Genomic DNA, 12,053 nt, shown 5'->3' with positions numbered 1-12,053 from the left:
GCACGTGTCTCAGCCCTGGGTCTTCGCTTGCGCCAAACTCCAAATGTTCTGGTAACTTTTGCTTGCACCACCTCATACAGTAACAAAACAAAGCCTGTGTGCAACGCTGTGGGGCCTTCAGGACAACTGTGCCGCAGAAACACACACTAGTATGAGGAGTTTCATCATTTAAGTACATGTTGTTCAACCCTTTTTAGAGAAGTTCAGCATCAACGCAGGAAATCTTATTTCAGTGGAACGGCAGGAGCCAGAGGTTCAATTCAGAACAGTGGCTGCTCTGTTAAGTTCACGCAAGAACAAAAACTTCTGCTTGCAGCTTTCTCCACCAGAATATAAATGACAGTTTCTTAATGGATTTGTATTAGATCATGATTTACTATAGCTGATTTCTTCTAGACCTCTTCCAACAATAAGCTTCCTTTGTATTTATTTGTGATGGAAATATGTGATCATAATTATTTCAATCAACACCAAAGTGATATAATGCATCTTATTGAGTACCCATTTTTATGCAACTACATCATACGCAGTGGCACTGTGGCTGGTCTTCATTAAAGCATCACATGCAAGGCATCATGATTTCACATATTACGGTATCACACCCGTTATCAAAATTACTTTCGATGAGTAATTAAGGCACGGAAGTGGCAGGGCCTGCTCCTGCCTGGGCAGTGTGGACCCTGCTGCCGTGTGGAGCCTGGGTCACCGGCGCTGGCTATGCACAGGTGAACATGGACACAGCTCCCACTGCTCCACGTCCTGTGAGCTGCTCCACATCCAGATCCTCTCACCATTACTGTGTGCATTTCCCCTGTGGCTGCGTGATCTGTCAGTGTCGCGCACTAATACCTAGGTGCCGTGTGGCCTGGCCTGACACCCTGAAGTAGGTCCTCTTCACTGCCCTCTGCTCACTCTCCCACCAACTCTGAGCCTGTCCAGCCTCATCACCTATAACCATTGCAGTGATGAGGTAACATCTGCCAAGAAACCCAGCTTTACATCAAAAAACCCTCTTATTCCAAGGGGAGATGTTTGGCTCACAGGCTATCCCATCCCAGCAGAATACTGCAAAGGATGTGCCAGCTTCCCACTGCTGAGCGAAGAGGTCAGTCCTTTCCTGCCAAACAGGGTCTACTGACACACAGATCACTTCCAGGCAAAAGGGATGAGAAGAGAAATTCTCTTAAGAGAAAAAACAATTTATTCAACAATAAATGAAAAATCCTCTTAGACTCAATTTAAAAGAAAGGTAGGGGAGATTGCTGCTTTCATCCCCCAGCTGTCACTTCACACCCTCAAGCTTGACAGTCCAGCCAGACTGAGGAGGCAGAGGAGACGGAAGCATGTAGGGCAAAGTTATGAGCAGTCCTTTACCTGGGGACTTCTGCCACTTCAGAGTTCCTGCAAAACCCAACATCGTCACCTGCAGAGGAGGGCAGGGGAAACATTCAGTTGTAGCTCACACAGGTACTTTCCATTTGAACACCCCAACACACCCAAACCACGTTTGCAGGCTCTGTACAGCATTTCCCACACACCCAAAGCAGTCCCGCACATTTCCACCCATCACTCACAGTGCACAAAAGGTAACACACAGGATATTTTGGGCCAAACATTTGACTGTAGTTTGTTGTTTGTTTTGGTTTTGTTGTTTGTTTTTTTTTTTTTTTTTTTTACTGAGAAGGCTTTACCTCTGTTTGTTTAGAGCAAAGGGCACTCTAGCATTTGCGTCACGATTACATTTACAATTGGCGGGTCAGTGTACCTGATTTGAATTTGAGATGCAATACCAGTGATCCCTTCTATGTGTGAGGCTTGTTATTTACTTCACCTCCCTGTGTCAATAGGAACAAAAGACTCTGGGGGAGAAGGGTCTCTGCCTATTCTATGTCAGACTATGAGCGTGACCTCCAAGTCCTATCCCATGATCTGTGTTGAACAGTGAGTTAAAGCCTGGAGAATAACCCAGGATGTTGCAAGGATCTGGAGGGAGGCCAGAGCACTGCCAGAACAAGAGGTATGGGATGTCAACTTCCACACTCCTCCCAGTTTCCAAATGAAGTCAGGTTGGACTTTCCCAGCCCACAAGTGCCCAGGATGAGCTCTTGGAGTGCGTTCTCTTTTTTTCAAGTTACTTAACTTACTTGTGTGGCTGGGGATGGAATGGGTGAGGACAGCTCCAAAACATTGTCTAGAGGCCAGATCAGGAAGATGGCATAGACAACTGGTCCCTTAGAAGTGTACCTAAGAGAGCAAGAGTTCAGCAAGGTGAAGAGCCCGATAAGAGAGAGAACCAGACACGAGCTTGGCCTTTCCAAACAGCACGAGAACACCGGCTTGCCTACTGTCACCACACAGAGGTCACCTACTTTCCCCTCATTCCAAAATCTGTCACTTTGGACCCACCATTCAGCCAGTCAGCACTGGCTGATGAAACCCAAACAAAGTCCATGCGTGTTTTCCAAAAGCAAATGTCGTTTGCCGATCTGTCCTTGCCTCAGCTTCTGGTCAACAGAGTGGATACGCTGCCTTATCCTGATCATTGTTCTGCATTTCCAGACTGAACACATTTGGGCAAACTTGAGGAGAAAAACCAACAACTCCGTTTTGTAGCAATTTCTGGCTCTTGACTCACTATGCCCTTCTCAGTCAGGATAAATCTCACTGTTGGGTAACAGTGATTAGTACTATTATATAACAGCTTTAAAGCAAATATCTCTACATTTACAAACTGTATGTGTTTAGATGAACTACATTTGTGCAATTCAAACTAGCCAGGACCACTACTAACACAGTCCTGACAGCAGCAGCATGGAAAATTTTTTAAAATAAGAGTTGTTTTTTACAAATAAAGCAAGATGGATGAAGTCCTGATTTTTATTCTCTTCTTTCAAGCAAGATATTCCTTAGATAATGCCCTGGGGCAGTAACTGAGCACTCCAATTGTAAGATATTACCTAAACACCATCTGCACCTGACAGCAATACTTCAGGGTGTACCAAATTTAAGAACAAATAAGAAAGAAACATCAGCTCTGGAAGTCCCAGCCCAGATGGCACAGAGTCCTTACCAGACTGTGTCTGTGCTGTTCTCCATCTGTACTCTCCATGGCTTCGATTCATAAATTGCCTCCCCATTAGTGTCCAGCCACGTCCCAAGGGCCAGAAGTCTTTCTTGGAAGATGGGAACAATCACCCCTTCTTTTGTAGGTCCCACATTGAGAAGATAGTTGCCACCAAAACTCACAGTCTGCACTAGCTCCTGTGACAGATAAACCAAGGTAATAAATTGTATGCATTATCTTTACTTCTGACAACACAGAAAGCTGAGGAGGGCTTTGTCCTCATCAACTGCTCTTTTAACTCCATCCCCATTGTATGAAACACACACTCTTTCTGCAAGTAGGAGGATGAAGGAAGCCTCTAGTTCTCAGTAATTCCCCCCCACCTGTTATTTTGCTTTCAGATTTCTTACTTCAATGATACTTGCTTCATCCATTAACTCAGCAACGTTCATGTTGCTTCGATAGCCCCAGGAAAGCTTGTCAATAGAGGAGCACATCTCCCACTTGTGAGTTGGCAGGGTCCCTGGCTTGTATTTGTCGGCACAATTGTAGTAGCCTCCATGATGGCAAGAGCAGTTATTACACCAACGATCATTAACAACAACAGTGTCCTGAAAGAAGAAACTCAGCTCAGTAGGGAGAATGTTTTGTCTTGGACTTTTCAGCTTGCATTCATCCCTCCTAAGTTAGCAAAGGCATCTAAGTTAGGAGGTAAGCACCTGACCCCTCCTGTGTAATCAAAGGAAAGAGAGAGAGGATCCTCCAGAGAAGGCTGAATCCCTCTCTGGGAGAACCTCTCTCTATACACTCAGGTAGAAGTGGAGGCAACAAGGTTCCCAGCCTCTGAGCCTCCTACCTGTGTGCTGTAAAGGACACTACAGTCTTCTCATAGAAGCACAGTGTAGGCTTCTTATTTTTTGTGAAAGAATAAAGCACATTTGGCATCTCTTACACAGGTTTTTGATTTCATCACATTCATATCTCACTGCTGCCAGACCTTCCATACCCATTAAGTGCTAGTGGCCATGAGGGATAGCTGAAAGTGATACCTTGACGGGACTATCGTTATAAAGCCAGGCAAGAAAAGAGGTAGAATTCCAGTACGACTCCGGAGCTTCCCAATCTCCATCCGACCAAATCAAGTCTGGTTTATATCTAACAGAGAGATGAATGTTATTTCAAAATGGCTTATTTTCTTCTACCACAGAGGAAGCACTGTGTTTCTTGCATTGGGAGCTTAGCTTCACTTCCTCTTCCTATTGCCTGACATTACCAGGAGGTGTATGCTATCACTTTCTGCTTCAGACAAAGCTTTAAGTGAGGTTCTTGCAGCAGCAAAGAATGATGTGTTGATCACAGCTCAAGAAAGGACGAAATTCTTCCAAAAAACAAGGAGACTGCATCTCAAAGACAATTACAAGGCACATTCTCGACCTGGGACGATGGCCATTCTGAGCAACATGGGCCCAAGCCTCGTATTTTTGTCAAAGAGGGGAAACAAGGCAAGGATGTAAACTCACAGTGAAATTGCTTTTCTACTCTACTACATACTAAGCAGCTTGCTCCACTTTCAAAGCCACTCTGCACAGAAGCAGTATTAAGGGGAATTGCTCTTGCATGAAAAAATTGTCTCTTATTCTACAAGTTAGACTGTCCACAGGGCAAATGTGAAACCCTTTTCTAATTACCACAAATCATTATCAATAAGTAAACAGATTCGCTTTCGCAAAAATTAACATTTGTCACCTCTCTTCTCTGCATCCACTTTGCATCTTTCTGTACAGTATTGAAATCAGACAACGCTCTTGATTCCTAACCAGTTGCAGCTCTTACTTTAAGACAAGATCATAAAGTTCTGGCATGGTCTTCTCTAAAACGAAGTTCTGGGTCTTGAAGCCACTTTCTTTGTCAGCTAGATAGAGTGGATTAAACCACTCTAACAGAGAGTGATACAGTCCATAGCGTATGTTGCTGAAGGACAGAAAACACACAGAAAAGTTAGGCTGGCAGCAGGGACTAAGAACCAGTGGCAGATGAGATTACTGGCATTATTATTTCACAGAAGGTTTCATGACTGTGCAAGCACTACTGTTTTCATATTAATCTTGTCATTTTCCACTGTTTGTCAACAACAGTCAGGAGAATTCAATGCACACAGAAGAAAGGAACAGCACAGTTTGGCAGTCGTACCTCTCCCTGAGGGCTTGTCCCAGCTCTCCTACAAGATCTCGGTGGGGCCCTGTATCCACAGAATTCCAGTTCCAGGACACGGGTGACCCCCAGTTGGTGAAGCCTTCATGGTGCTTCGTGGTCAGAACCACGTACCTGAGAAGAGAATAAGGACTCGATCAGGATGACAAAGGAACTACCTACAGTATGTCCCAGCCTCACTGGGCAAACCCAGTCACTAAGAAAGCAAGGGACTGAGTCAGCATGCTGTGAGTAGCCTTTTTTCCTTAAATTTAGAAACAACTACAAGAATAATAGAGCTTTTAAAATGGAGTTTAACGCTAGAAAAGAATGAACAATTGAGACTTAGGAAGTAGCAAGACCCATCATCCCCTCAGCACCTTGGGCACGACCCCTCAGCAATCTGCAGCACTGCTCAGGGATCCCCAGACTTGGTCCTTCCGTCCCCTCAGGGACCCCTGCATCCTCCTGGGGACCCCAGGCACAGCCCCTCACTCCTCTCCGGGTCTTTCTGTCCCTTCAGGGTCCCCCAGACATGGCTCCCCCATCTGCTCAGTGGCCAGGGACCTCCATCTGCTCACAGATCTCCAGAAATGGAAATCTGTGACCCCAGGGACCCCTGGGCACAGCACTCATCCCCTCAGGGACCCGTCACCCCCTCAAGGACCCCTAGACCCACCCGCCAACCCCTCAGGGACCCCAACCAGTGCTGGACGCTGACCTGGCACCAGCCCGCTGGAAGAGCTGGGCCCACTCACGGGGCTGGAAGTCATGGGCGGTGAAGTGGGGCGCGAAGTCCGCGTAGGTGGTGTCGGGCGGGTACCGGCGCTGCACAAAGCGCTCGTAGTCGGGGCGGTGCTCACCCCGCCAGTGCCACCAGAACCACTCAGAGCCCCAGGCTGGGACGGAGAACACCCCCCAGTGCACGAACACCCCCACCTTGGCCTGGTCGAACCAGGCCGGCAGCGGCCTCGCGTCCAGGCTGGCCCAGTCCGGTCGGTAGCGCGGCGTGGCCAACACCGACCCCAGCGCCGCCGCCAGACACAGCAGCCCGCCGGCCGCCATCTTGCCGCGTGACGTCAGCGCCCCCGCCGCCATGGCTACCGAGGCAACGGCGAGGCGCCGCCATCGCGGCCCAGGGGACGCCGGTTCGAGGCTGCGGTCTGCCTGGTAGTGGGGCTGCTGGCCCCTTTCCTCCCTCCCAGCCCGGCTCTGCCCCGCTGTCGCCGCCTATGCGCTCCTTTCCTGCGGTTTGAGCCTCTGCGTCCACCCCGTGAGGGGGCAAGGAGGGAGCCCATGGTGCTGACCCCATGGCAGCTGGTCCTCCATGAGACCTCTCTCCCCCTGGGCTGCCGGCTGCATCCTCTGGGGAAACAGGGCAGAGTCCAAGGGCCTCACAGCCATGTCCTGGGCTGGGCTCATCCTCGTCGGAGGCATTTCAGCAGCCCCGCTTCTCTCCGGGCCGCGTCCCGCTTTGCTCTCCTTGCAGGTTTTCCTGCTAAAGGTGCTGGTTTTGTGTAATCTGCAAAAAAATCTATCAAGTTGCTCATGTTCAAGGTAACTGCCCCAGCTTGAGCTTAAACCTGTTGCCTGGAGGAGTTTGTGCCTCGGAGGTTAATGGAAGAAAAGGCTGGAAAAACAGCTTTAATGTTTAATCACATAACATCCAATGAAAGCCTGCGTGGCACAAGTTAACTTTCCTCAAATTAGCTGAAAGAAACGTGCTGCCTGCAGGGTCTGGTCCACCTCAAAATCCTCAGAGTCCATAAGCCACAGTGAGAGCATTTCAACTTTCCATAAAGAATTAAATGCTAAAATCAATGCAACCCTAAATGCTGTGAGACACAATTAGCCAGGACCATCTGCAAGCACATCCAGAGAAACCATCTGCACCTTTCCCAGCAAGGGCCAAGGTTCCTCCTGCTGCTGCCTGTCCTGCTCCCATGCGACGCAGTGAGGCATTAATCATCGTCAGGACCTCGTCACCACTTGGTGGTGTTCTCTGCCACGTTTGCCAGGACCTGAAGGTCTTTTGTCACCGTGCTGCTAATATACAACGCCCCGGGATGGCATTCAAGTCTGGTATAAATAGATGTAGCTCTGCTACGTAGCGATGTGCTATTAGCACTTTGCTGACGGTGCTTGTACAACTCTGCCCGTGCTCAGTTAAGGGGTTTAGAGAGTTACGTGATGCCTGGGGATTTCTAGAGAAACTGAAGGTATGCAGAGTGTTTTACTTGAGGTTAGCTATATTTTAAGGGAGTGTAAGGAAGACACCACTGAATATAAGAAAAATGGGTTAGGAGGTTACTGGTGGACAGGTGGGAGGCCAGGCAGGAGGAGTTGTCATAAAACGTTAGGATCTGCTGTTCTGGGGCATGGCGCTATCTTCTGCCTCATGGCTGGAACACTGATGTGGCACCAGTATCTCTGCAGCTTGAGGACTGGCTGCCTGTGTAAGTCTGTGCACTTTATGTCCCAGTGCCTAAGAAAAACAGAATAACATGAGCAGGAGCTGGATCCATGGCAGGCATCTGATCCCTCATCTCCCAGGACCTCCATAAAAAGAGAAAAGAAAACCCAGATTGTTTCTGCTAGCCCAAGCGCGGACTTTCCATGGCTGCCTCCCTACGTTATATGCATGTCCTCACAGACGGTCTCTATCATGGAGGACTTGTGAGCGCTCTCTGCTTCTGGGCTTTCCTCAGAGGCCTTCAGCTGCCTCCTGAACCGGAAAACGAGCATCCTCAGGGAAGAATATAGCTCCTTGCTCCGCAGGGCGTAAATAATGGGGTTCACCATGGAATTGAGCAGGCAGAGGGTGCTGCAGAAGGCAAACACCTTGCGCAGGTTATTGCTCAGCCTAGCAAAGATGCTGTAGATCATGAGCACAAGGACTGGAGACCAGCACAGCACAAGGACAGCCAGCACCATGACAAGGGTCTTGGCCAGCATGACATCCATCCTCATCCTGGTGTTTTGCCTTCCCACCTGGACTTGGTGCTTCTCCATGTAGGCCACATGCTGGTGAGCCCTCCATAGCACATGCGTGTAGGCATAGACAATACACCCCAGCAGGACCATAATGAAGCAGATCCAGCTTGACACATAGTTGTCATCCACAAAAGGGAAGAGCTCAGAGCAGGTTGAATCAAGCGTGCAGCAGTTCCAGCCCAGGAGGGGCAGGGAAGCAATGGTCGCACATGTCACCCAGAGCACCCCCAGGGCAATCCATGCTCTCTTCCGTGTCATGAGGAGCTTGTATTCGGAGGGCCGGCTGATGGAGATGTAACGATCCAGGGCTGTCAGCAGCAAGCTGCTCAGGGAGGCAGAGAAGGACGTGTTCACCCCTCCCAGCTGTAGCAGGAACATTTCTTTAGAGAAATCAGTTTCATTAAAGACATGGAAGTTAACAAAACTGCAGACGAAAATGATGCTGGCCAGAATGTCAGCCAAGGCCAGGCTGCTGATAAAGAGGTAGGAAGGCTTTTTCCTGGTCCCAGGGGAGGAGAAGATCAAGTACAGCACCAAAGAGTTCTCGAAAATGCACAGTGTCCCAAAGAGGCCACACAGTGTGGCAATGCTTATCTTCTGCGTTTGTGTGCTGAGGACCATGAAGCACTCCATGGTGTTCACACTGCATTTGGAGGCATTTTCATGTGTCTTACAAATATCCATTGTAATTAACTGGAGCCAGGAACTTGCAGAGAGCGTTTTTCCTTCCTTCTGCACTTCTTCAGATGCTCTGAAAAAGACCAAGGGGAAGGAGACTTACAGGGGCACAACGAGTAATAAATTCAACCCAGACACATTCTTCCCTTTAGATGGAGGCAAGCAAAAGAAAAACAGCCCTGGAACACCTACTTTCAGGTCCACAGCTCAAATGCTGGAGCCAATTCCACCCTTTCCCAGCAGAGATCCAGGCTTTGTCCCACTGGTGATTTGGCTGAGACCTGTCTATCGCAGGCCATGGGTACCACGTCTGTACCACGTCTGTCTCCTGGGCTGTTTCCTCACCACAAGAGGGAAGCAGCAACGCTGAGAATTGTACAATGGAGAAGGACGAGGGATATTGCGCTGCCAGGGACTCGACGCGACTCATCTGGGAATACAAAGTATACTTTGAAGCATTACTCTTCACCAAAGCTGTTTGAACACATAAAATGACAAGACTGGTTTTATATCCAAGCTTGCCCATTGCAGCTTTATAAAGCTCAGTCTCATAAAGTTGTGTTTCTCCCCCCATAATCCCTGTGTCATGAGTCAGTCTGTCCCATGGTCAGAGTAATTAAAAGTTATTGTTTAACATCAATACTAGAGTGCAGGTTGGACATAACAATGGGGATACGCAGGAGTTAGACCACCTGAACCTAAGAACCCCTGTCCGTACCCAGGATTACGTTAATCTTATCAATATTCTTAGCTTCAGCAGAGATGTGATGGAGGGAAATGTCTTATTTTCCCCTAGGCAGACGTTGAGCTGCTTGGTGCACTCTGTGGCAGCAGTCATGTTTTTCTCTACACTTCTCCAGCTTAATGCATTTAAATCCCTTCATCTTCATTACACTGATGAGCTTGTCCTTCAGATGTTATTTTTCTCCCATTCTTGCTCTTGATTATACTTGTGCTTTAGACCAAATGCTCTTTCATCGAGGGCTCAGCTGCTTTGTGTTTCCTCACGTAACAAGGGGAACAAGGTCATCCTGGACCAGGTTATAGAGAGCAGATGAAGAAGTGGGTGTTGGATACACTAAAGCTGCCTTATTAGCAGAGAGATGCTGTGTCCTGAGTGCCATGCACCAGCAGGTCGTACTGCCCTGCTACAAAAGCCCATGGGACAGGAACCCCCTTCCTGAAAGCATCCACCTGGCTTCGAGTATCCGGGATCCCACATCTAGGCAGTGGGACCGTGAGTCCTCACTGCCAGAGGAAAGCACTGAGCTGACAGCGTTCCCTTTTCCCCAGAACAAACAACCCACCATCTCTCCCTGCCTCAGCTCTCTTTCAAAAGAGGAAATGTCGAAAACGCATGAGCCACAGCAGACGGGATGTGTGATGACTACGGCTACCCAGGCAGTGCAGTGGCTGGGCTGCCATGTGGCTGAGCTCCAGGCACTTGTAGCCGACCATCTGTGGTTTGTCTGTTTTTTGAAATTCAGGAAAGGCAACAGCTGTCTTTAGAGGTGACAATAGCCAGCAGCGTCCAACATGCTAGAAACCTCTGTCCGCAACATCTTAGCAGTGACACATAATTTATACCTGTCTTTGTTACTTCCTTCCCTACCGATTCCCCCATCCCCTGGCACCCATCACTGCTTCTGTGTTTTACAGCAGTTGCAAAATATGTCTACGCACTTGAGATGCTGCCCAGGAGGTCATGGAGAAAAGCCCAAGCCCCACGCTTTGCTCCTGCCTGCCTGGCTCAAACATAAGCAGTTGCAGGGCATTCAGTGCGTATTACAGCGAGAGCAGTTCAACCCTGATTTGCATTTCTTGGCATATCAGATTGGAGGAGTCCTGGACTTTGGGCTGAAATGTGGCTCAGCATTGCAGCAAGTCTCTCTCCTCTTACATCAGGTTCTGGCATGGGGTAATCACGCAGGACCGGAGATGTTGGACTCTAATCTCAGCACTCTTGTTTCCTGCAGCTCTTCACAGAAACACTACAAGAGCAGCAATAATTACTAACTGCTGTTATTAAAGCTGACAACATCTCCCTCTCCAGAGAGAGATGGATTTAGCAGACAGATGGACTCTGGCATCTCAGGGCTCACCAGGGGCCACCGGGGCAGCAGCTGCCTCCTCGAGTATCCAAAACTCCCCAGCCAAAACCCTAGCATCCAAACCAAGACATCTCTTAATTAAGCAGACTCCAGCATCACCTTGACATCTATTAATTGCAGCCAGCATTCCCAGGACCATCTTAAATTCTCAGTATCTGCAGTTGTGCAATGTCGAACAAACATCATTAGGAGCTTGGAAACTACTGAACACTAGGCAAGAGACTGAAGGCCAGTAAAATGTTACCCCTCATGTTATGTTGCTTGGGTAGAGAATTGGGTTATAATGGCAAAATAACTTCTGCACTGACTGTTCTGGTACAGCTCTTTCCATTAAGCTGACATAATTCTGATAAGCCCTTAGGTTCAAAATATGGTGCTAGGCTCGCAGCAATCAGCCAGCCAGCTCAGACCTTCTCTTCCCACATTTGTTGTGTCTCAGGCTGAATGACAAGGATGAATCTCTTTGCAGTTTTGACTGAGCTCCCCTAAATCCTCCTTCCAGCTCTCGTGTCTATGACGGAAAGCATGGGGCTTTGCTCCAGCACAAGATCCCTTCTGCAGAAGCTCCAGAGCATGAAAACATGCTGCCAAGAGCCCCTCTCCTTGCACTGCCTGTCTTTTTTTTTAACCATAAGGCTGCTTTTTCTGCCCAGGGGACATTTTTCTCCTGTCAGATGGGCTCCTGGCTTCAATCATTTGTTTGTTCAAGCCCACTGCCTCCTGCATGCTTCAGCTCCTGGGAAACAAGCCAGCCCATATCTGGATCCTGGGGGAGAGCTGATCTGCAGCATCCTCCGTGGGGCAAGTCCCACTTCCAGGGTGGAAACCCCCTTCTGAGAGGCAACATCTCTATCTCCTTGGGAATTACATCTCCGGGCAAGGCTGTTCATCCCCACCACAAGCAGTCCAACATGCCCAGAGTCCCTGCCCACTGGGCTGCCGTTTCAGCTCAGCAAAAAAGGGTGAAGGGGCTTCTCGCCCTCCTTTGGAGCCAGGAGACTGCGGCACAGAGGGAC

General features: G+C 48.7%; 2 protein-coding genes across 2 annotated transcripts; both read right to left on the bottom strand.

Moving 5' to 3' along the window:
• Window positions 1-1,166: 1,166 nt before the first annotated feature.
• On the bottom strand, window positions 1,167-6,319 carry FUCA1 (alpha-L-fucosidase 1; the record flags this gene model as incomplete). The annotated part of the gene is made up of 8 exons (XM_082494134.1): window positions 1,167-1,423; window positions 2,145-2,244; window positions 3,071-3,261; window positions 3,475-3,675; window positions 4,114-4,219; window positions 4,898-5,035; window positions 5,255-5,389; window positions 5,976-6,319. 8 exons carry the CDS (start codon window positions 6,317-6,319, stop codon window positions 1,283-1,285), a joined length of 1,356 nt encoding a protein of 451 aa, XP_082350260.1. The 3' UTR covers window positions 1,167-1,282.
• A 1,555-nt stretch (window positions 6,320-7,874) lies between these two features.
• CNR2 (cannabinoid receptor 2) lies at window positions 7,875-8,932 on the bottom strand (the record flags this gene model as incomplete). Its single annotated transcript, XM_082494055.1, has 1 exon — window positions 7,875-8,932. One exon carries the CDS (start codon window positions 8,930-8,932, stop codon window positions 7,883-7,885), a length of 1,050 nt encoding a protein of 349 aa, XP_082350181.1. The 3' UTR covers window positions 7,875-7,882.
• Window positions 8,933-12,053: the final 3,121 nt, after the last annotated feature.

Source organism: Vanellus vanellus, assembly GCF_965231255.1.
Source record: "Vanellus vanellus genome assembly, chromosome: 22".
Lineage (NCBI taxonomy): Eukaryota > Metazoa > Chordata > Aves > Charadriiformes > Charadriidae > Vanellus > Vanellus vanellus.
Note: the sequence above shows the minus strand (reverse complement) of the source record. Positions and strands in the feature narration are given on the sequence as shown.